The sequence below is a fragment of the Neopsephotus bourkii genome, unplaced genomic scaffold (assembly GCF_033783945.1).
Source record: "Neopsephotus bourkii isolate Nb327-2 ecotype Australia unplaced genomic scaffold, CSIRO-AGI_Nbou_v1 NB_1572, whole genome shotgun sequence".
Lineage (NCBI taxonomy): Eukaryota > Metazoa > Chordata > Aves > Psittaciformes > Psittacidae > Neopsephotus > Neopsephotus bourkii.
In genome coordinates this window covers 4,962,666-4,984,743 of record NW_026902048.1, presented here as the reverse complement: position 1 = coordinate 4,984,743, position 22,078 = coordinate 4,962,666, and the positions used below count along the sequence as shown (strand labels likewise).

General features: G+C 42.2%; 1 protein-coding gene across 1 annotated transcript in view; it reads left to right on the top strand.

Annotated features, from left to right (window-relative positions):
• The first annotated feature begins 13,396 nt into the window (after positions 1 to 13,396).
• The window catches only part of MCTP2 (multiple C2 and transmembrane domain containing 2), a 111,596-nt gene continuing 102,914 nt past the window's right edge, over positions 13,397 to 22,078 (top strand). Inside the window, exons 1-3 of the mRNA XM_061371283.1 lie at positions 13,397 to 13,524; positions 17,741 to 17,844; positions 18,620 to 19,193. Coding sequence (XP_061227267.1) covers positions 18,648 to 19,193 — 546 coding nt within the window. The 5' untranslated portion in view covers positions 13,397 to 13,524; positions 17,741 to 17,844; positions 18,620 to 18,647. The remainder of the gene's footprint in view (positions 13,525 to 17,740; positions 17,845 to 18,619; positions 19,194 to 22,078) is intronic.

Sequence of the window (22,078 nt, the reverse complement as noted above, 5' to 3'; positions counted from 1 at the left end):
AGCGTGAGAGCTGGAGTTCTTCAGAAACAAGCTGGGGGTGCAGGAGCTGCTGGGCAGCGTTTGCTCTTTCATGCTGTAACAAACTTACGAAGAAACGTGTGGGACCTTGTTTCAACTGTAGACGTGCCAGGTAAGCAAATCATCTTGCCTGGTCCTGCCTCAGTTTCTTTGCCTGGGACGCACAGCTGTGATACTTGGCCCCTTTTTTAGGCACCTGGACACACAGCCAAGGAAAAGCCTTTACGTGGCAGGGCTGCTGCTCACTTTATTTCCCTTTCCCTGCAGTCATTATGTACTTTCCAGCTCCACCCTCACCCAGGAGAGTGCTGCCAGCCCCTGCCCTCGGCCACCACCTTCCCTATGGCTTTTGAGACAAAACCTTCTGGCTTTTGGATTTGGCCGCTGGAAATAGCGGAGGGGGAGGTGGGGAAGGGTGAAGGCTGGAGCTGGGGATACTTCCGGGGGGCTGGTGGTGGCGCTCGGAGGGAACTGATCTTCGGAGGGGACATAGGGTGGTCCAAGGGTGATGGGGGGTGTCCGAAGGGGAAAAATGCCCTAGGATGCTCGGAGGGGGGGGGGGGGGCGGGATGCGGTAATTCCAGGAGGTTCCGGGGCGGGAAGCACTCAGGGAGGTGCCGGCAGCGGGACCGCCCCGGGGGTGGTGGCGGTGACAGCGACACCAACACGTGCCCGCCCCGGGTCCGCGCTCATAGCAGCGTGCAGAGCCGGGGGGGAGCCGTGCGGCGATGGGCGGCTGAGGGATCCCCGCGGGTCTGCCCGGCACGCAGGTAACCCCGCTGCCCCGGGAAGGTGTGGGTGTGTGTGTGTGTGGGGGGGGTGTCCTCGCCGGGCTGGGAGCAGGGGCTTGCCGCGGTGCTGCCTGGCACCGGCTACCGGCGGCTCTGGGGCTTGTCCCGTCCTGCCGTGCTGCTTTGGTACCGAGGGCATCCACTTCGGAAGAAAGACTACAGCTGGATGTAGGGGTGTGTGTGTGTGTGTGTGTGTGTTTATTTATTTATCTATGTTAATGCTTTTTATATTGTTGGTTTTTTGTGGGGTTTCCCCGCCTTATTTATGTTTGGGGTGGTGGTGGTTTTTTTGTTTTCGAGAATCAAATAGGTTGGAAAAGATCTTTAAGACCATCGAGTCCAACCTTAGCCAGAACTGCCAAATCCACCACAATACTGGACACTTAGTGGATTTTGCCCATTTCATGCCAGCCAACTTGCTGCCCTTGTTCATGTTTTCCCAGCTATCCAAGAGATCAAACTTCATAGTGGAAAGCTCGCGGTTACTTTGTGCTCCGCTGTGTGTTGCTTTCGTGATGCTGCATGGGATACTTGGACCTTGGGTGAATGTTTCTGTTGTTGTTTACGTGAGAAAATTATCCTCTCCTTTCCCAGCCAGCTTTCCGTGAACTGATTCATCCCTGTGTGTACTTGCTTACTGAAATTGGTTTGGTTGGTTGTGGACTTTAGTTAAAGAAATAAGCTACTTAATAATAATAAAATGATCCCTAAAATGAAAGCAGTCAGCAAAGAAGAAACATGGACACAAGTGCAACAATGCAGCAAAGTTGCTTTAAGGGTACCTTTGAGGGAAATTGAAGATGTGGGATATAATTCTTTTATAAAAAATCTGTTCATGTGCTTGTAATGAGAAATATTGTAATTTTTCAGTGATGTTCCCATAGCACAACTGTGCAACTGGCAAGAAACCAGTTGGTGCTCCTAGTTTTATGACAGTCAGCTGTTCAGAGCGCACTTGAAGCTGAATTACTACTACATGGCATTAAGAAAGTAGAAATTCCCATCTGGATAATTTTGTATTAATTTTCCATGGTTAAGCTGTAGACTTTGTCATGTATTTTACAGTGATTTTGGTTCATTCTCAGGAGATGATACTGTTCAGTGGCTATATCTAGGTGTCAGAATGAACGAGTGTATTTGAGTGATAATCTTGTTTGCTGTCTTGCTGCTGTTCAATAACATCACAAAACAGCGTATCGTAAAGCAAATAGACTTTAATATGATGTAGTCTGAAGATGATTCAGTAGGTGTAGTTTCATTTTGCAGTTGATGTGTAAAGAATAAAACTGCGCAGAGAGGAAATGAATTTTATGTAATAAATTTTTTGGCACTTCATTTTTTTCATGGGACTGGTAAATTTTGTGCTGTTAAGAAGTTTGAAACTTCGATTATATTGGAGAAGCTACAGAATAGATGTAGTTTTGTGTGTTCAAGGTGTTGATTAAGAAACAAGGGCAGGAAAAGGGGTACAGCTGTCATTGACAGTCGGTGCAGGACCAATGCATAAGACAGTAAGAGGCCTAGAAGCATTGCTTATCATGTCCTTTGAGGTAATTATACCATAAACTGGCTCAACTTAATTGCAGGTTGTTTTTTTCCAGTGGCTTTTGCATTAATAATACAAGCAGCAGCTTTCCAACTAACTGCACTGGTGAAACTCCTCTTACTTGAAGAGACAGCTATTAAAAAATGTACCTGCTTGGGCAAGAAATGCTCATGAGGAGAATAGCGGTTGTACTTTGAATGTTGAAGTTCACTGGGATTTGGGGCTGCCTGTGATGAGGCTGGTGTTGGGCTGTGCGTTTGCGGGGTAGGTTTGAAATGAGGGATAAACCTCACTCCAGAGACTTCTCAGTTCTTCCTACTTTGATTTTCAGGCAATATTGAGAGTCTGCAGCTGCTGCTTTAGTCTGCATTGTGCTGATTTGCCCTTCTTATCTCTAACACTTTTCTTATTGATAGCTGAAGGTTGCCATGAGACCCTCAACACTGTCTGTGAACCTCATGTGGGACATGTATGAAGGCCTGGAGAAGAGAAGCTGTGTGGAGACCTCATAGCAGCCTTCCAGTATCTGAAGGGGGCTATAAGGATGCTGGGGACGGACTCTTCATTAGGAACTGTAGTGACAGAACAAGGACTAATGGGTTAAAACTTAAACAGGGGAAGTTTAGATTGGACAGAAGGAAGGAGTAAGGGTGGTGAGGCACTGGAATAGGTTGCCCAGGGAAGTTGTGAATGCTCCATCCCTGGCAGTGTTCAAGGCCAGGTTGGATGAGGCCTTGTGTGAAACAGTTTAGTGTGAGGTGTCCCTGCCCATGGCAGGGGGGTTGGAACTTGATGATCTGAAGGTCCTTTCCAGCCCTAACCATTCTGTGATTCTATGATGTAGGCAACAGCTTGTGCTATCAATTTGCTAGGAGAACCTCACGTTTTATGTGTTTTGGTCACTCATTTCTATGACATGAACTAATTTAAGGAGTGGGCTTTGAATTTCAGTTTGCCAAGGAACAGAGATGAGGTCTCTCATCATCTCCATGCTGGTTGTGGTCCCTGTGCCTGGGCAGCAGTCTGCTGGCATGGGAGAGAGGGAAGCTTTACTGTAGCAGAGGAGAGGAAAGCATGCTAAATATGCTCTGCATTTCCTCCACGCCTTTTCCATCCTTGAGTGGAAAATTGCTCCCAATTTCCTCAGATTTGGAGGATTTACATTGGCACTCTTCCCACATTCCCATTTTACTTCCAGTTGTATTTATTAGATAACACACTTGCATAGAAGCTTGTTTATAAGCAAAAGGAACATTTTCCCTCAATCTTTTCCTACCAGATTTAAGCAGTGAGATGTTCCCTGGGTCCCAGGGGGCTGTTTCTCAAGACTAAATTGGTCCTTGCGTGATTGTGAAGATGTTAGAAGCCTGAGTGCCTTGAACTTTGATTTGAAATTGAGTATTGGCACAACAGCTGCACCTGAGTGCACCTCTATTTTTCTAAGCTGTTGATGCTATAAAATCAAATCATAGAAGCAGAAGGAATATTCATCTTTAGGTCATTTGTGTCTAAAGGCTTTTTTTCTATATTCCCCATTGCCTTATGCGTGAGGATCCTAATGAAGCCTGGGAATAAGAGAAACTGAGATTAGTGTCCTGTATTTTATCAAATGATCGATCGCCTTATTGTATGCTTGGCAATTTCTCTCTTGAAATTAGTTTGGGTGTAACTACAGGTTCATCAGCATTGCCACAGAGTGGGGTGACTGTTGTGTGGGCAGGAGGTTTTGGTCCAGTTTAGGGATCGGTAATAAGGAAGCCTTGTTAATGGAGACCTTGTGTTAGATGTTCTCCATCTTTTCCTGGGTTTTGGTACCGTAGTAAGGCACAATGGATGTATTCAGACAACTCACTTATCTCATGGGGGGGGGACCCCCCCCCCAAAGATCTTATATGCCTGCTTTGTGTGGCAGCTCAGTTGTTCGGATGGTATAACAGTAACCAGGCTCCTTGAATGATCTGTGATTTTCAATTAAAAGGAATTATTAGAGAGGATAAGGCAGAAGTAGGCAAAATCTGAGTGATACGGAGTAAATATAGAGCCATTATTCATAATTTCAAATAACTCCAAATTTTAAATAGGTGAGAATAAATGAGCAAAAGTAGATTTTTTTTTTTAGTAAGGTACTTATCAGTAAAAGGAAACACTATTTCACAGAAGCACAATTTATCTGTGGAACTCACTACTTCATTATCTTTCTGTTGCTTATGAATTTTAAAAGTTGTTAGGCAAATTAATAGGGAAAAGGTATGCTAGGACTGTTAATCATGAAGATGCAGGTACAATTTCTAGTGAAGCAATCCCTAAATCCCAGATTCCTGGAAGCCAGGAGATTATTTTGCAGGTAGAATCATGATGATTTCCTGACTTTATATTCTTCTAGCATCTGCTTTTGGTCAGAGTTAGAGGCAGCTTAATGGGCTAAATCACTATTTGGAGTGATGTAGTCCAATTATATGGTATACGTGATGAAAATTTGGATGAGTTTTTCTCAGATGACTGCTGCTTTGTCCAGAACAGTTCCATGCGGGTCAATGTTAGACATAACTTCAATTTTCACACTTAGGGGAAAACCTGCGGCAAATAATGTGCTCAGTGCTGTGTTTCCTTAAGTTTTGATTAACTGCCTATTTGTAACCATCTGTTAAGAGCACAGATTGAGCTGACATATTTCAAGGCTACACAGCTGCTGCAAAGCTTTTGTTACTTTATCACTAGTGAAATAATTGGATTATTGTGTGAAAATCTGGAGGATGTTAAGATTTTGGGTTTGATTTCTGTTTTCTTAAATGTATACTGCTTTTTTTTTTTTTTTTAAGGAAGTTTATTTCTTTTTTGTTAGCTTCACATAAGCAATCTCCCGACCTGTAGGCATTGTTTTACCCTTTGGTTTTGATGCTTACACCACCTCCTGTTAAACCTGCATCAAGGCTGATGGTGATGAATTGTGTGCATCCTCACTTTCCCATTGACTTAAGCTGCTCCTTGGACCCTTGAGCTGGGAGTCTTCAAAGCTGCTTGTGGAATTGGAGCTGGAATGTTTCCAGTTTGGTTGTGTAGGTGTCTAGAGAGGACCAGAGAGTTTCCTTGTATGGATATGTAGGATGCACAAGATGCAGAGGAGAGCCTCTGGATAACACTTGCTGGTGGTCCTTAGTTAATACTAGTTAGCTTTATTGTTTGCCTCTGGCTTATGGTTGGTGTATGGTGAGAGTTGGAGCTAACTGACCCACAGAATGACTTTTCTGCCTGCTGTGGTGGATGCCTGTTTCTTATGTATTTACACAGATGCTCCTTCACTAGCTTGTTTCCACTTTCCCACAAAAACAACTTGCTAAAATACAAGCAATGTGGGCTTTGAGGTCTTTGTTTTGTTTGCCTTTTGGGATGGGGGAAAAAAAAGGGTTATCTTATTCATATCCTTCCTTTCTGGAAAGTACTTGTACCCTTGACATTTCTTCCTGTTGCCCATTCCTAGGAACTACATTTGCAAAAGTAAATTTTGCTTTACTGGAAACTTTAGGTTTGGTCAGACTTCATTGTTTTCAGAATTCTTGGAATTGTATTTCTTTGCTCTCTTAAGATCAGAGATAAGAGCTAATTTGGATTTCCGGGTCCCTGTGATACCAGACATTAAGGAGCAGAAGCAGCTCTGTCTTTTCAGGATTTGTGGGTGTGTGCTTTCATTCTATGCTACTAAATAGAAAAACCCTGCTCTAGAAGTAAGCTCTAGCTAGGACAGGGTCTATATAATCTATATTGTTTGATAATCTCTTAACGTAGATGGATGCAAACGAGGTGGCCATACTAATATGTTTGTATTTGTTGCCATTGATGTGGAGGTAGCAATGATCTGGAGCTGTCAGCAAGGATGGAGTAGACTCTCTTAGATCATATTATCATGGCTGTGGGTTATTTTTAAAGCATTTGGGTTTAAGTGAGAAGGAATTATGGAGCTCAGATCTTTGAAATTTTATTGGATACTAGTTCCCTTTAAAATAAAATCCTATTAAACCTAACGTTTTTGACAAGTTAAATTAAAAATACCCAAATGAATGCAGTAACATAACTCAGCTCCTTGTTGCTGCTTCCCTGGGTTTCAAGTGGAATGTTTTTTTGCTGTCTTCCCCCATGGGAAACATCTGCAGAACCAAACGGCAAATAATTAATGCTCATTCAATAGCAGCCTTTGTTCCCAGTTTCTTGTACTTGGAAACAATTAACTGTAGAGTTTTGTTTTGTCTTGTTCTTCTGTTTGAGTGCAAACATCTAATTCCAGTTACATATTTTAGTGGATTCTGTAGAAATCCTGCTATTTGGGATTGTGGTTATAATGAGTGCCCCCCACCCAAATTCAGATAGTGGTAATGGTGATAGTACCTTTTTTTTAAAATGTATAAGTGACTGAATTTTGTTCAGGTTTGTAAAACTATGATTAAGGACACAAACCTCATGACAAGCTCAGGGAAGACATTAGCATTTTGAAATGCAGCCTATTTCCTCCAGTTCAGGAAGTTTTCTGGTTCCCAAAATCAACCACACAACCCTGATTACCTCATAGATTTTCTTTCTTTTTTTTTTTTTTTTTTTGCTAAGTAATACTGTCTGGCCTTTAATACCCAGCAAATAAAACCTAAAAAAGATCAAGCGTTCATCTACATAGGTGTAGAAGTTGCTCAAATCAGGGAACTTCCGAACTATTTATCTGGCTGCAAGCATTTGTTTTAGGACATTTGGCTGTATCTGCTAGACACAGGTAACTGAAATGTGGATAGCTCTTAAATCCATTCAAAAACATTACTAGACATTACTGCATCTTCAGAGGTTTTTATTGACACCTTGCAAAAGTTTTGATCTGAGCTCTATGTGATTTTAATCTGTGAACTAAACCAGTCTTGGTCAACATGGTCTAGTGTGAGCCATCCCTGCCCATGGCAGGGGAGGTTGGAACTAGATGATCTTAAGGTTCTTTCCAACCCAAACCATTGTATGATGCTATAATAATGATAGCTGAATTAGAATGCCTTTTAGTTAGTATTCACCAGAACTTAACATCCAGGATTAGTAAACTCTACCTTTTGTTTGTTAATTAGGGGCTAAGTGGTCATAATTTAGGCATTAACTTTTGAGAATACATGAATGGGGCAGGATAATGACAAGTGTAGTGATCAGTTTGAGCTATTCTAAACTGTCTTGCCTGGAGCTTTGTATGGATAAAGGAGGATTAAAACCAAAAAACCCCACTGTGAGTAGCAGTATACAAACCAGCAGCCACTGCGGTTGGGCAGCATGAGCAGGGAGATATAGATATGCTTAAGGCAAGGTATTTAAAGTTTACCAAACTTTATCCCATCCTACTTAGGGCAAATTTACCCTCGATGAATCAGGATTACAGTGGTTTTTAAGGACTCTAATGTGTGTGCAGTTTTCCCCAGTAAAAACAATTTGATTTTGACAGATGTTAACATCTTGGGTCCACCACCTGAATGTAGCATAAAGCTTCCACTAGCTCTGTTTCAACCTAGGATGTGTGTTCTTGAGACTGATGCAGCTGAAATGGGATAAAATCCAGCAAACTCAGGCTCTAAATGGAGAATCTCTTAAATTCTGTTAAGAATACTTCTCTGTTGTCGTAAGACACCCAAACCTCAACATGAAAGGTGAACACCCCATCATTTGATGGTGTACAGTGGGGATGAATAATGCTCTTAAGGATGCATGCAAGTTCTGCCAGGAATCACTGGTCCATTAACAGTGTTCCTCAAAGTATGGCATTGTTTCCTTGCTCCCTCTTCTTCCAAAATGCATTAAGGGATGTGTAAATGATTAATGCATTGTGCTGCCCGTGGTGAAGTGAGACAGGCATCAGACACTGCTGTATGATATCCCCCTTTCCCCCTTTAGCCCTGACTTCAGGGCAACAGCTCCAGCAACTGTTTTATGCAACGTGATGGTGGTTATACTGGGTGAGATCAAAGGTCCATGTCCCTAGGGCCTGATCTCTGACAGTCACTGGTAGGGTATGTGATTAGAACAGTATTATATCAAAGAAACCCTTACTGAGGCCCAGAGAGGACAGAATATTTTGGAGAATTCTGGATTAGAAACAGAAAACACTGAAGGAAATAAGTGGCTGGAACCCCAATGTAATGCCAATGAGCCTGATTCCTACGTAAAAGTCGCCTGTAACTACAATGAGGACAAAGGTGTGCAAAATGAAAGCTACAGAGCATGTTTATCATATAAATCAAATATCTTAGAAGAAATGAAAGTGAATTTTGAATTACTTCATCAAGCACAAGTAAGAAGTATAATACTAGCTCTGCTATGCCAGTGTTTCTGGTTTGGGGAGCTTTTCTGATTACATCACTTCCAGGAAAGCACCAGAATTAACAAAACCAGGTGTTATTATAGAGGTGAGGTTCCCTGAACTTCTGCAGGTAAAATCTACAGCAGCTCATTTAATACGTTGTAGCAAATTCTTATATTTAATTTCTGACCATTCAAACTTAAATTAGTTACTAGATTAGTAGTTTGTAGTTTTCTTTAAATGATGTCAGTATTTAGGGGCTTCAGCTTTAGCAAACCAAACCCCCAGTGTTAAGACTCAGGAAGTGCCAAAGTGTAATTGCCAACGAGAATGAGTTCAGTTTACCAGCTTTATCTGCTCTTCTCAATGGGGAAATAATGCTCTAACAGAACGCAGAGGCAAGGTGAGTATTTCTAGTGCCAGGAGGCTGAAAACTCAAAGGGTGTATGAAAAGATAAACCTCAAAGCTGGTTCTGTACTGTGACAAACGACTGGCATTTAGAGATGTGTGCTGGCATAAATTTTAGTCTCTTCAATTGGGAAAAAAGTTTAAAGAAGTCTTCAGGTTTATGAAGCCATTTATGTGCTGAACATCTCACTGTTGTGAGTTCAGGGGAGCAGTGTGTTTGTTTTTAGTTGTGTGCGTTGGCTTCTTCATATTTAAAGTACGATGTTATTGTCCAGGATTCAATTTTTTTCACCAGAATCACAGCTATGAATAAGGAGGATGAAGCTCCTTTACTGCAGGAGAAAAGTGTCTTGATGCATTGGTTGCTTATCTGAGTAGAACAGTTTTGCTAATGAAAGTTTTGTCATACTATTTACACAGAAGTGGGGCTTAAGCAAGAGATGCTTTCTTGGTGTTAGTGACTAGTTTGTATGTATCTTTTTGATGTTGTTTATCAAACTAGGTGTTTTGATGCTTAACTTAATGAAGTTAGACATATAATGTATGGCCTAGTCTTACTATCTAAGCTGCTGTCATCTGTAAAAGCATAGCTTATTACTGAAGGTTAAAATTCCTCTTAAAATTGCCTTTTCCACCCCTTTCTGTAGCAGAATTTAGAGTAACTTTGCAACTGGATTTAGAGTAGCTGAGGATCCATGAAGTCATAGAATCATAGAATAGTTAGGGTTGGAAAGGACCTTAAGATCATCGAGTTCCAACCCCCGTGCCATGGCAGGGACAGCTCACACTAAACCCATATCACACAAGGCTCTGTCCAACCTGGCCTTGAACACTGCCAGGGATGGGCATTCACAACCTCCTTGGGCAACCCATTCCAGTGCCTCACCACCCTAACAGGAAAGAATTTCCTCCTTATATCCAATCTAAACTTCCCCTGTTTAAGTTTTAACCCATTACCCCTTGTCCTATCACTACAGTCCCTAATGAAGAGTCCCTCCCCAGCATCCCTGTAGGCCCCCTTCAGATACTGGAAGGCTGCTATGAGGTCTCCATGCAGCCTTCTCTTCTCCAGGCTCAACAGCCCCAACTTTCTCAGCCTATCTTCATATGGGAGGTGCTCCAGTCCCCTGATCATCCTCGTGACCCTTCTAAATGTTCATGTATTCTGCAATAGAATTATGTGGGGGAGCTTTGTCTTTAAGTTATTGTGCTTGTAACATGAGTATAGGTATGCAGTAGTTCTGCACATAGTCGATTGCTTAGAGATTGAAGAAATCCTGTGTGTCTTCCAGCAATACATCCCTAGAAAAACACACCAGTGACAATGAGGGGTTTTTGTTTTCTTTCCACAAATAAACACTTGTTTACCAGCTACCCCGTTACAGCCTGGAGGTCAGACACAGATTCATTGTGGCTATGAGTAAGTGTCTTCTGAGGCTGAGGATCTGATGACTGCTTTGAATGCTAAATATTTGTTTTATTCTTCAATTAAAGTCCCCTGTGCTTCTCACAGGCTTTCAATTTCACTTGTGGCTGTGGTCTCTGTGCCGTTAACTGAGTGCAAACTGTGTGTGATAGTGCAGGAGATGGCACTGAAACCCTCAAACATTTGGCTTCAGCAAGAGCTTCCAAAGGGCTTTATTCATATGTGGGTTTTCCAGTCTTCCTTTCAGCTTTCTCAGTGGTGATGCACAACCCCAGATATCCAAGTGCAGTGATTTTCTGTAAGGTAACTTGCGGTTCTTGCGGAAAGCGATGATTATTACTGGTGCAACTCTCTCATTCAGTGATACGCTACAACACACCAAACCTCTATTTGCTTTAAGGGCAGTTGCCTTCAGTCTCCTGCCTTTGTGAATTAGGAGACTGTAAAAGCACTGGTTCATTTTATCTACAGAGGTACCCAAACCGTGCTGAGATGTTAAACGTGAAAGGACATTTAATCACACAGGCCAACACAGATTCAGAGTAATCTCAACTCTCCTGTGTATCCAGCTTTAACTGTGATCTCTGGCCCTGGCACATGCCACATTGCTGTTGGGAAGAGGAACGTGCTGTAGTAAGGAAGGAACGAGGGCAAAATGCATCAGCCTGCTTAGCACAAGCTTTTGTCCTGTTCAAGTTTCATCAGGACATTTCTGTAGACCAAAAGTTTTCTGTTTAGGCCACTTTGATAAATCGTTGTTAAATAAAGAAACATGCAGAGCTTTTAATAGATCTTTCCTATATAGCCACTGAGTTTTGATAAGTAGTGTGACAGTAATAGTAGCTATTTAGGGAGCATTGCTGGCTCACACTCCAGTAATTTGCATAGTCAACATTAACTTCTTTTATTTAAATATGTGACTTAAGTGCTAGTAAAAGGCACTGGCTGATTTGGCCTCCAGTGGAAATGAGTCTCCAGTTTCCTTCCTAGGTTTGTTTTCCCTGAGAGTTATGAAAGGGATGGTCTATTTCTGTGCACCTCTTGTTATAAAAATATACCTTTTGTTATAAAAGAGATGAGCACAGGCTTGAAGGAGGCTGCGGGGCTCCACTGGAGCTCCTCTTGATGGGCACCAGCTCCTGCAACACTTTGACCGATTTCTCCCAATCTTGTGTTGCTCTTCATGTGAACCCTGATAAATCTCTCATTTCTCTATTTATTTTAGAGCTTTCCTTATCTCACTCTTACTCTGCTTGTACCGGCAACTCTCCTTCCCCTATCTGCTTACCTGCTTTTCCTCTTCCCTTGCTCCTAAAGGTGTTCTGCTTCAGGTACTGCATTTCCCAGGGATCACCTGAATTGATTTGGAGCAATAAGGCAAGTTTTAAAACAACCCTAGCCAGTGATGAAGAAGCATCCTGATTATTAGCATGACCTCGGCACATGGCACTGTGCCTTCCAGGGGCAGGATCTGTCAGTCCAGGATCTTTCTTGGAGTCTGGTGTGATGTGCACCTCATCCTGTGGCACAGGGCTGCAGGAAGCAGATCTTCATGCATAGGTGTCCCCAGAGAGGTTTGATGCTCAGACAGTGTCTGTGCTGTGAAGATCACATTTAATTGTACCAGCTTGGTACAGTGCCGGGAATTAGACTGAAAAGATTGAAGGGGCCTTCTGGCTTGCAGAGGTATGATTGCAAGCTACAGTATTTTGAAAGAAGCTGAAAGAGTGGAAGAAACTTGTGAAATATCTTTTGTAAAGATACACCCAAACACTTCCTCCTCCGTTTCCCCCATACTCATCGTTTTCTTTTGGTTTAGACCAGACAGAAACAAAACAAAAGCAACACTTTTATAAGCTGGAGGCAGGTGCAGGGTTGGTTGTTTTTTTTTTTGGTAACTTTCACTATCGGATGCTATTTTAAGATGCTTGTAGCAGCTGATGGTTCTGTTGCTTCTCACAGTTACTGTCTGCTCATAAACCTTGAGAAAAAAGCTCTCCAGATTGTGCAAAAGAGTCTCTAAGGAGTTTGAGCATCTCTGTTCCTCTCTTGTGTGATAAGTGGAGGAAGATGTGCTCATTTTGTCTGTTTGTGAAAGATGGAGCTCATTACGTTAAAAAAAATGAAAGCCAAGTGTGGGATCAGAAAGCCCAGAGCCTAATAACCAAGGGGTCTGTTAACCACCTCCCTGCCCCAAAACAACAAACCCAAACCCTTAAAAAACCCCACCAAAACAATAGTCTGTCTTAAGATGCCTGTATTATCAGCATGTAATAAGTAGGCTTTTCTTAAGCTTTGTATTTACACTGGATAGTATTAGTGATCTTCTGGAAGGACTGTAAGTTTCTTAAGTTTCTTTCAGTTTACATCAAGAAAATCAGGCTGCTTTATTTGAGCCTACTTATTTCCATTGAAGCATATAAAATTGTTATGAAGCAGTTGTACTAATTTGGCTGACAGCAACAGGTCAAGTTTTTACTTTAGCATCCTACTGCACTTTGCAAATGAGTCTGTAACAATAGGGCAGCATAAAAGCAGGATCTGTATCAACTCACTGGCGTCATTTGCAGCCCTACAGGGAAGCTTGAGCTCAAACACAGTGGCAAGATGTGGAAGCTGGCCAAGACATAACCCTGCTTTGCAGCAAGTAACCGATGCAATGAAGACTTAGCTACACTTCAGCAGTGTGCTCCCTTTGATGCTTGCTAGTACTAAAAATAATTGTAATGCTGATTTCCCCAGGGTAATTAGCCTATGCAGCATCAGATTGAAATCAGACTGTTTCTGGTGCCTTATCAAATTGAAGTTCATGTATTTACCATATGCTGCAAGACTCAGCTGCAGGAAGAAAAGGTGTCTTAGTTTCTCAGTATTGTGATGTATGTATCTAATTCAGCATCCTTGTTAGGATGAGATCAGACCTAGAGACGAATGGTTTCAGGCCCACCTAGGTCAGCCTTTTGTTTTGGATTTTCTTCTGCAACACTTGAAGGTGCTGATAATCCAAGGAACATCCTGCCCCTGGTAAAATACTGTTTTCTTTTAAATGTTTTAAATATCATATATATGGGTGTGGTTGGTGCTGAGTTTGGAGTCTTCCAGGATAAAATAGTAACTCTGAACAAAGGTTTACTTTATTTGAATGATATTGTCTTATTGCTGTGGCTGTTGATGCTTATCAGAAAGCTACTGTATTTCCAGATATCATAAGCTATTGCAAAGAAGGAAGTGTAGGTTTCTTTTTCTAAAGTAATTATACTCATTAGTAATGTTTTATATTTGACTCTGTTCTAGATACAGTGATGAGAAAAACCTGCAGAATTTAGCAAAATCTGTTACAGAAATAACCACCCAGCACATACAGCTGTTACTCAGCTGAGAGCTATTTTCCTGATATGAGGGATGATTTGATTTGTGACTCCTAAAGCCAGACAATGGGGTTTATAGCAAAAAGTTGAAAGAAGGGTGCAAAAAGAGGATCCCACTCCTTTATCCCACTCCCTTATCTCCTTGATGTCAGTGTTTTTCAGCACACTGAATTCAGAAATTATAAATCAAAAGAATTATACTCTTCTTAGAATTTTCAATAGCCAAATACTGTGCTGCATAGCAGAAGTGTAATTAGCCTTGTTTGTGGCTTGTATAATGTTTCATGTGTTAGGTTTTCAGCTTAAGTGAATCTGTGCCAGGCAGGCAGAGATTGGGGTGAATATCCTGTGCCAGGCAGGCAGACATTGGGGTGAATATCCTATGCCAGAGCAGCCAGAAACAATAGAGGTTTTGCAGTGAGGGAGTTTTCATTAGTTCCTTCCAGTTTGAACCTGTGCTGATGCATGCAAGTGAGGAACATCTTCCTAACAGCCTCTAATGCCCGTTAGTAACTTCATCTACTATTTAAATGTTGGCTACTCTTTAGTTGTAGCTGAAAACATGAATGAGGCATTGCAAAGATGTGTGGCATGTAAACTGACCCAATGTTTTCACCTTGATTAGGTAAGCAAATTGAGTACAATAATTACTAGACTTAATGGAGGTTGTAGTAGGGGTGGTGGTACTCTGTTTCATTTTTATCTTCTCACTGGCTTTGGAGGGTGCTTCTTAAAAGCAGGGAGAGTTTCAGGGTGCTTCAGTGAGCATCATACACTGCTGGGTGCTCAGGGATTGTCACTTAGTGAAGAAAGACAACATGTTCCATAATTTCCAGTATGTAAATCAATTTGGTTTTGTTTGCTAGTTTAGTTACATTGGGTACTTGCATAATGTTTTCAGAGTATCTTGTAGTATTTCTCACTTGTGGCTTTCCTGGCTTCCTGACAAGACAGTAAGTGAAGTAGAATTACAGAATGGTTTCTCTAGGCTTTCAGTGGTGTTTGAAATCTCTCTTATAGCCACCTGTTATAACATCTAAAAAAATCACTTAGCTCTAAATATTAGAACAGCTTAAAGGGGAGCTTAGAGACTTAGAGTGACAGAAACCAAAGCACATTAAAAAAAGTCCCAAGGACCATAATTAGTATATACTTAAAGGAGGATAAAATGCTAGTAATATTTGTTGTATCAGTCAGATGTGAGCTGTGACTGCCTTTTCCGTCACTAATGCTTTCCTTCTTGCCCCCAAAAGAGGAGGAAACAGCAAAAGAAAAGCATACAATAAAAATGACAAGTGCAATCAGAAGTGGTCTCCCTGACAGAAGAGATTAAACTATATGGATTCTTCTGAGCATTTGAGATGTAGCAGTATTATTCTTCTTATTATTGCTTCTTCTGAGCAATATAAAGAGAAGGCTGAAGAAGATGGGCTGAAAAGAACTTTTCCTTTCCTTACATAAGAACAAGAAGTCATTCAATGAAATTAAAACCAGCAAAGTTAAGACTGATAACAGGAAATGTTTCTCTTTGATTACTGCTTGCAGATTTTTGGTACAATGTGCCATTGATGTGGGGAAAGAATAGAGAGGCCAAACTTAGACCAAGAATTTGCCAAAGTATGCTTTCCCCTCTGGTTGCTTAGGGAATATTTGGCAATATGGTTGGCACCAAACTTCTGGGGCTGTGGAAGGAAGAGGGAAAGCTTCTGGCCTCTGAAGGATAAGGAGTATGGGAACAGCATGTTGGTTCAGAGAACACACTTTTTACAAGCAAGGGAGAACTTTAAAATTATGTGTTTCTATCGATGATGTGCAGTATGGAAAAGTAAAGGATCAAGTGATGCAGGAGGAAAGAATAGTTGTGTGTGTGAATACGTTCTGATGTAGCATGGGGGTATCCATGAAGCCTGGCACTCCTGGCTCCAGCACTGCGCTGGGGAAGGAGGGTGGTCCCATCCCTGATCTTCCAGTGATCTCTTTGGGGAATAGGTCTCTGGTCATGGTGGTGATGTTTCTTTTTCTGCTTGAAGTGGTGAAGTGCAAAAAGTGTCACTGTATGAATGGCTGATGCATTTGACCTGCAGATTGTATTCACCCTTTTCTCAGACTAGAACAGATTGCGTACTATTATTTGTGTATTATAACCATCATTTGGATAAATTTGTAAATACAACATTTACTCCTGCAGCAGGAGTGTGGGTATAAAGTGCAGTATGGCCAAACTCCTCGGCAGTTAAGGGATGAGCTTACCTTTTCTGTGGCTTCAGTTCAGGCAATTCGCTGGTGCTTATGCAGTACATACCACCTCTGTGTTTTCCCAGTGTGGGAGCTGCTAGGTAGCTGGAGGCATCCTCTGCTATTCTGGGCTCAATGCAAGTGGATCTCAGATACACAGTATGGTCCCGTGCACCATCCTTTCTGCATAGCCGTTTCTATTCAGCAGCGGAGGGCATGAAACTGGGAAAAACACTAAACTTGAGGAAAGTAACTGGGAAAGCCTACAGGAATAAGCCCACTGCTAGGAAACAAAATCTTGAAGTAAACAAAATAAAAACAGCAGTGGGTTGTCAAAGTGAGACAGGTAGAGAATAACAGGAAGGGAATAGGAAGCAGTAAGAGCCTAGGGAAGTGGATGCTAAGCGCTGCCCTGCCTTTATTTACCATGTCTTCACTTCAGTGTGTTTCTTTGTATGTAGGCGAGCAAAGCGGAGAGCACTGGCAGGAGATGAGTTGTTTAAATGAGTCCCAGCAGTGTGTTTCATAATGTTTTGTGCAAATGTGTTTAGCCTCATAATATCTGTTATTGCCATGTGATGCAATGCTTCCAAGGAAGCCTGTGGCTGCCTTGTCAAGCTTTTGTTTAAAGAGGGAAAAGCCTAAGTGAAAGCCACAGGCAGATGAGAGCAAATTCAGCCATGTCTCTGCTGAGCTTGTGCAGGTATCGCATGCTGCTCCAAGATGGGCATCCCTGCATCTCCTCCAGTTAAATGTGGTAGGGACGGCATTTATCTCCTTTCTCCCCCTCTGTAAATCTGATCATCTTGTACTTCACCCTGTAAATCTGATTAATCTTGTACTTTCACAGCAAGAAAAGAAAGCCCCACCATACCTTTGTTTCTCTCTCTGTGAGGTTCAGAAAATTGCTTTTGCTTCATAGTGATGATGTGAGGTGAAAAAAACCATTTCAGTTTGTCCATGTGCTCTTTGATACTGGGACTGAATTCTGGAGATAGAGGTGAAGATACTGTGTTAAGCTGGTGTATCTACACTAGCACTCCTTCCTATTTGGACAAAATCTGTTACTGCCTTGTGAATGCATGTAATACCATTAAGGCCTATTAATTTTATGTGGAATATAATGATGCTGTTATTACTCATATATCAATATAAATAGGGGGAAGACTGTGCAGCTTTAATTACATAGTAATACAGTTAAAGCATTTTTTTGTAGATGTCTGAACACTCTGCAAGTATAGTGGGGTTAGTCATAAAATTAAATAAGTATCTGGTCATACAATTTCATTCAAATTAATTAATGTAAGAGATTTCTTTGAAAGCAGACAGTGATTTCTCTGTCTGGATTAATGCAGCAGATGTATTTCTATTGCCTGTTCTGATGTTTTCTCTAGTGATCAGGAAAACTGTGGAATAAGTCATTTTTGGTCAATGATGCAAATGTTAGAATGTAAATATACTGTGAGTTTTGGAAGCAGCAGTCATGTAGTTAATGGGTATGCATTTCTAAGGCCGTAGGTATACACTCTAACCACTGTGTGTGTGTCTTTGGGACTGTAAAGGAGTAAATCTGCAGGTTCCATCAGCTTTTTCTCTCATTGAGTTTTGATAATGATTTGACTATCTCTGCTTCACAGGATAAGGATGGTTGCTCAGTTGTTAACTGCAAAAGACACTGTCCGTGAGGATATTCCTGTGCACAGAGGGGTCCATACGGCTGCTCCCTTACAATGCAGATACAGTAGGTGATTTTGTTTTGTCTCTTCTTGTCCCTCCCTACTGTAAAAATGCTCAGTGCGAACCAACTCAAAGACGAGCCTGCCAAGAGGTTTCAAAATCTGTGACCCACCCTTTTTTCTCCTCATATTCTCTCATTTGCCTTTTTTATGAGGAAGATTAATTCTGCTGTGGCAACTTTCACTGGCGGTGGGTTAACATAAGGGAGTGTTTTGGGGTCTCCGCTGGGATTTTTCTTCAGTCTCAGCCACTTAGTCTGTGGAGCTGATTTTGTCATGCTTGTCCACTAACACATTGTGTAAGAATCTGTGTAGCCTAGGAAATAGCCCCCAATCCCCTACACAGGCTGGAAAAACAGCAGCAGAAATTACAGTGCCAGCTCTGACAGCATTTTTCATGTGCTAGCATTATCGTGATTTCACTCCCACCAGTAAGTTTTGTACAGAAACAATTTCAAATTGGATAAATCTCAAAACTTTCTCTAACTGGGACTTGGCAGAAGAAGAAATATAACATTTCCTATTAGCAATCATAAAGCAGTGGGCAGACGTTGCATTTTAGTGTAGGATTAAACGCTTGTTCCGGCTGTTTTCTACCTAGATAATCAAGCCTACCCACCAGATCGAGATTGTATTTGGAAGCACTTACTAAGGCGGTATGCTTTGTTGTAACTGTTTAGAAAAATGACTGAAAGTTTCAAGATGAGACAACATGAATCATAATCTTTGGCTGCTGTTCACTTTTATGATTGACTTGCCTTCTTCCTACGTTCCTTTTAGCCCCCCTGGGAATTGTTGAAGCTGTTCCATGCAGGAGCGTTGTGGTTTAAGCCCAGCCAGCAACTCAGAACCACGCACTGCTGAGCTTTCCCTTGCAGCAATGGACTTGGATAAACCATCTGTCTGGGGATCCCTGAAACAGAAAACCAGACCATTCCTGCGAAACCTAAGTGTGAAGAAGACAAAGAAGAGGTCTAGCAAGATGGTGGAGAGGAAGGTGCGGTCCTTGGACCGACGCCTCAGTGTGTCTGTGCCCGACATGCTGGAGGTGGAGACTGTTACAGAAGAAGAAACGACTTATGTGAGTACTCAGGTGTTCTCAAACTGCTCCCCCGAGAGCTTCTCCAGGTCTGTGATGTCCATGAAAAGCAGGAACTCTTCAGTGAAGCCATTGGGAGAGGACTGGCCATGGGCATCGCAGCATGTGTCACCCACGGAGGAAACAGTCACCCACCCAGATGCGCAGGTTGCAGGCAGCCCTGTGTCCGAGGGGAAGAGAAAACCCAGCACCGACCTCTTTGAGCTGCTGCAGAGCACCCGCCTGAGCGCTGCTCTGACGGATGAGGGGGCAGAGGTAGGTGGCTTGGGCATCAGCCAGGCTCTGTGGCCCCATCAGGGTCATGCTTCTCGTTAATTGTCAGGGTTATAAAGGGATGGAGGAGGGGGCCTTATTCAAGGAGTGAATGGGGGCTAAAAATAGACCTAAACCATACGTGATATACAGATTATTGGAGACTAATTCAGATATCCTTTCAGTCATGGGGTCCTAGAATAGTTAGAGATGGAAGGGAACTTAAAAGCTCATCCAGTTCCAATCCCCTTCCACTAGATGAGGTTGCTCCAAGCCCCATCCAACACTGCCAGGGACGAGGCAGCCACATTTTCTCTAGGTATCCAGTGCCAGCGCCTCACCACCTTCACAGTAAAGAATTTCTCCCTCATGTCTGACCTAATTTTACTCTCTCAGTTTAAAACCATTCCCCCTTGTCCTGTTACTACATGCCCTTGTAAAAAGTTCTCTCCAGATTTCTTGTAGGTCCCCTTTAGGGAAGACTGTTAGAAGGTCTCCCCAGAGCTTTCTCATCTCCAGGATGAACAAGCCCAGCTCTCTCAGCTTGTCTCCAGAGCAGAGGTGTTTCAGCCCTCTGAACATTTTTGTAGCCTTCCCTGGACTTGCTCCAACAGCTCCATGTCCCTCTTGGGTTGTTGCTCCAGAGCTGGACACAGGACTGCGGAGGGGAGGGTTGGTCTCATGAGGTCAGGATAGAAGGGGAGAATCGCCTCCCTCAACCTGCTGGACACGCTCCTTTTGATGCAGCCCAGGGTATGGTTGGCTTTCTGGGCAGTCTGGAGCTACGAAATAAGCCTGCTCCAGTTCGTTTTTACTTTATTCTGGCAAGGTTATGATCCTTCAGATTTGTTGGAATTGCTTGCTGAAGTCAGGAGTTGTTGCAGCTCTCTGGGCTCTGGGAAATGCTGCTGACACATTTGCCATAGTTACCCTTTTTGGTTAATATAGCTTACCAGGATCAGTTTATAGCAAAATCAATTTATCTTCTGCCCACTCAAGGCCCAGCTGAAGGCAAGAGGTAAAAGGTGATGGGTGAGGTGAACTCTGCCTATACCTGGAATTAACCAAGGAAAGCATGTAATGGAGAGCAGGGAGCATGTAGCAGCATGCTCAGGGCTGGCCTTTGGGCTTGCATTGTGATTATTCAGAGCAGTGCAAAACCAAAAGGTTTCTTCCGCATTCCCCATCTTGTTCCCCTTCTTAAATTTACTCCTCCTCCGCGGTCAGTACTTCTGTGGCTGGACATAATGTCCCAGGAAGAAGAGGATCAAAGACCAATGTGCTTCAAATCTGGCATAAACCAGTAATTCCTGCCTGGCCTGGGCAAAGTGGGGAATCCTGTGGAGTTCCACAATTGCTTTATAATGTAGACAGCAGATGAATGCATGACACAAAATTTCTTTCATTTATGTTTTGTGCAAGTGTTATCTCCTGTTGAGTTTTCACTGGGCAGGTTAGACTTTGAACTTTCTGAAGCCTTTTTCCCATTCCCTAGTTGTTACAGCTGCGGTAACTGCTTTCCATAGTAATCTGAGTTGCAAAAATGGGGAACACGTTTCGGTTTAAAGCCCTCCTTTGGGACTGGTGATTTCACAGGTTAATTAACATTTTTTAACTGTGTGATCACAATGATGGTTAGTGCTGCCATGGGGAAAATGGTCTTTTCTGATACAAAACTGCTTGTTCTGCATCTTGAAGGTCTGTGTATTCTTATCAAAGCAGTGTTAGTCTGTTGTGATGAAAGTGTCAGACTGGTAGTGACTGACCATCACTTCCAGTTTAGCGTTGCTGAATTGTTAACTAATTTGCTTCAACTTCCTGGACTGTACCATAATGGCCTTGAGTTTCACCAGGAGAGGGTTAGATTGGACATGAAGAAAAATTTCTTCATCAAAAGGTGTGTCAGGCATTGAAAGAGGCTGCCCAAGAAAGTGGTGGAGTCGCCATCCCTGGAGGTATTTAAAAGACATGTAGATGTGGTGCTCAGGGATATGGTTTAGTGGTGGGCTTGGCAGTGCTGGGTTAACAGCTTGACTCAGTGGTCTTAAAGGTCTTTCCCAACCTAAACTATTGTATGATTCTGTTATTATTCAGAGGTCTACATAAGAAAAAAGCTGAAATAGAATTTCACTTTTTCTGTGCTTAAACCTTACTCTGAAGTTGTAGCAGCTCAGTATATGGTAGGTTGAACATTACGAATGTGTCATTATTTTAGGAGTTCTCTGATAGCCACAGTTCTTTCCTGCTGTTGTAGATGAAAAACTCTTAACCTAGAATCTACTGCAGCAGTACCAAAATTAATCCTAAATCCTGCTTTGATCTGGGGCAAGCTAAGTGCTTTAGGAGAAGGAGGTACTTGTATAATAATGGAGTAGCTTAACTTCAAATCAAGTTTCCTCCAGATGCACAGTCTGAGTCTGGCTGATTCTTTGCAGCATTTATATCTTTCCCAAAATGTGTATTTGTGTATGTGCTTGTGTAAATCATTTAGTATTTACTTCTATAGCAAATCATCTTGCTGTGTGAATATCCTGCCTTCCTTCCTGTAATCTGTCTCCATTTACAACTTTAAAATGCAGAAAGATTTTTTTTTTCTAAAGAATATATAATAGAGAGTGAAGCAAAGAAAAGTAGAAATGGATAAGGAATATTGAACAAATTTAGTTATGTTTTAAATTGAATTTGGTGAAAAACTCAATATTGTTTTTCTGTACTTCACCCACCACTACAAAATTTGTACTCCATGTGCCTTGGATGGGAACAGTTTATTGTGGAAGTTGTTGGTCTCCTAATAGTGGATGGGGTTGCCATGAGTAGCACGACAGTAATTCATATCCTTCTTTTGGGAGCATCATCCACTGATCAGTGAGGTAAATCAGGAGGAGGAA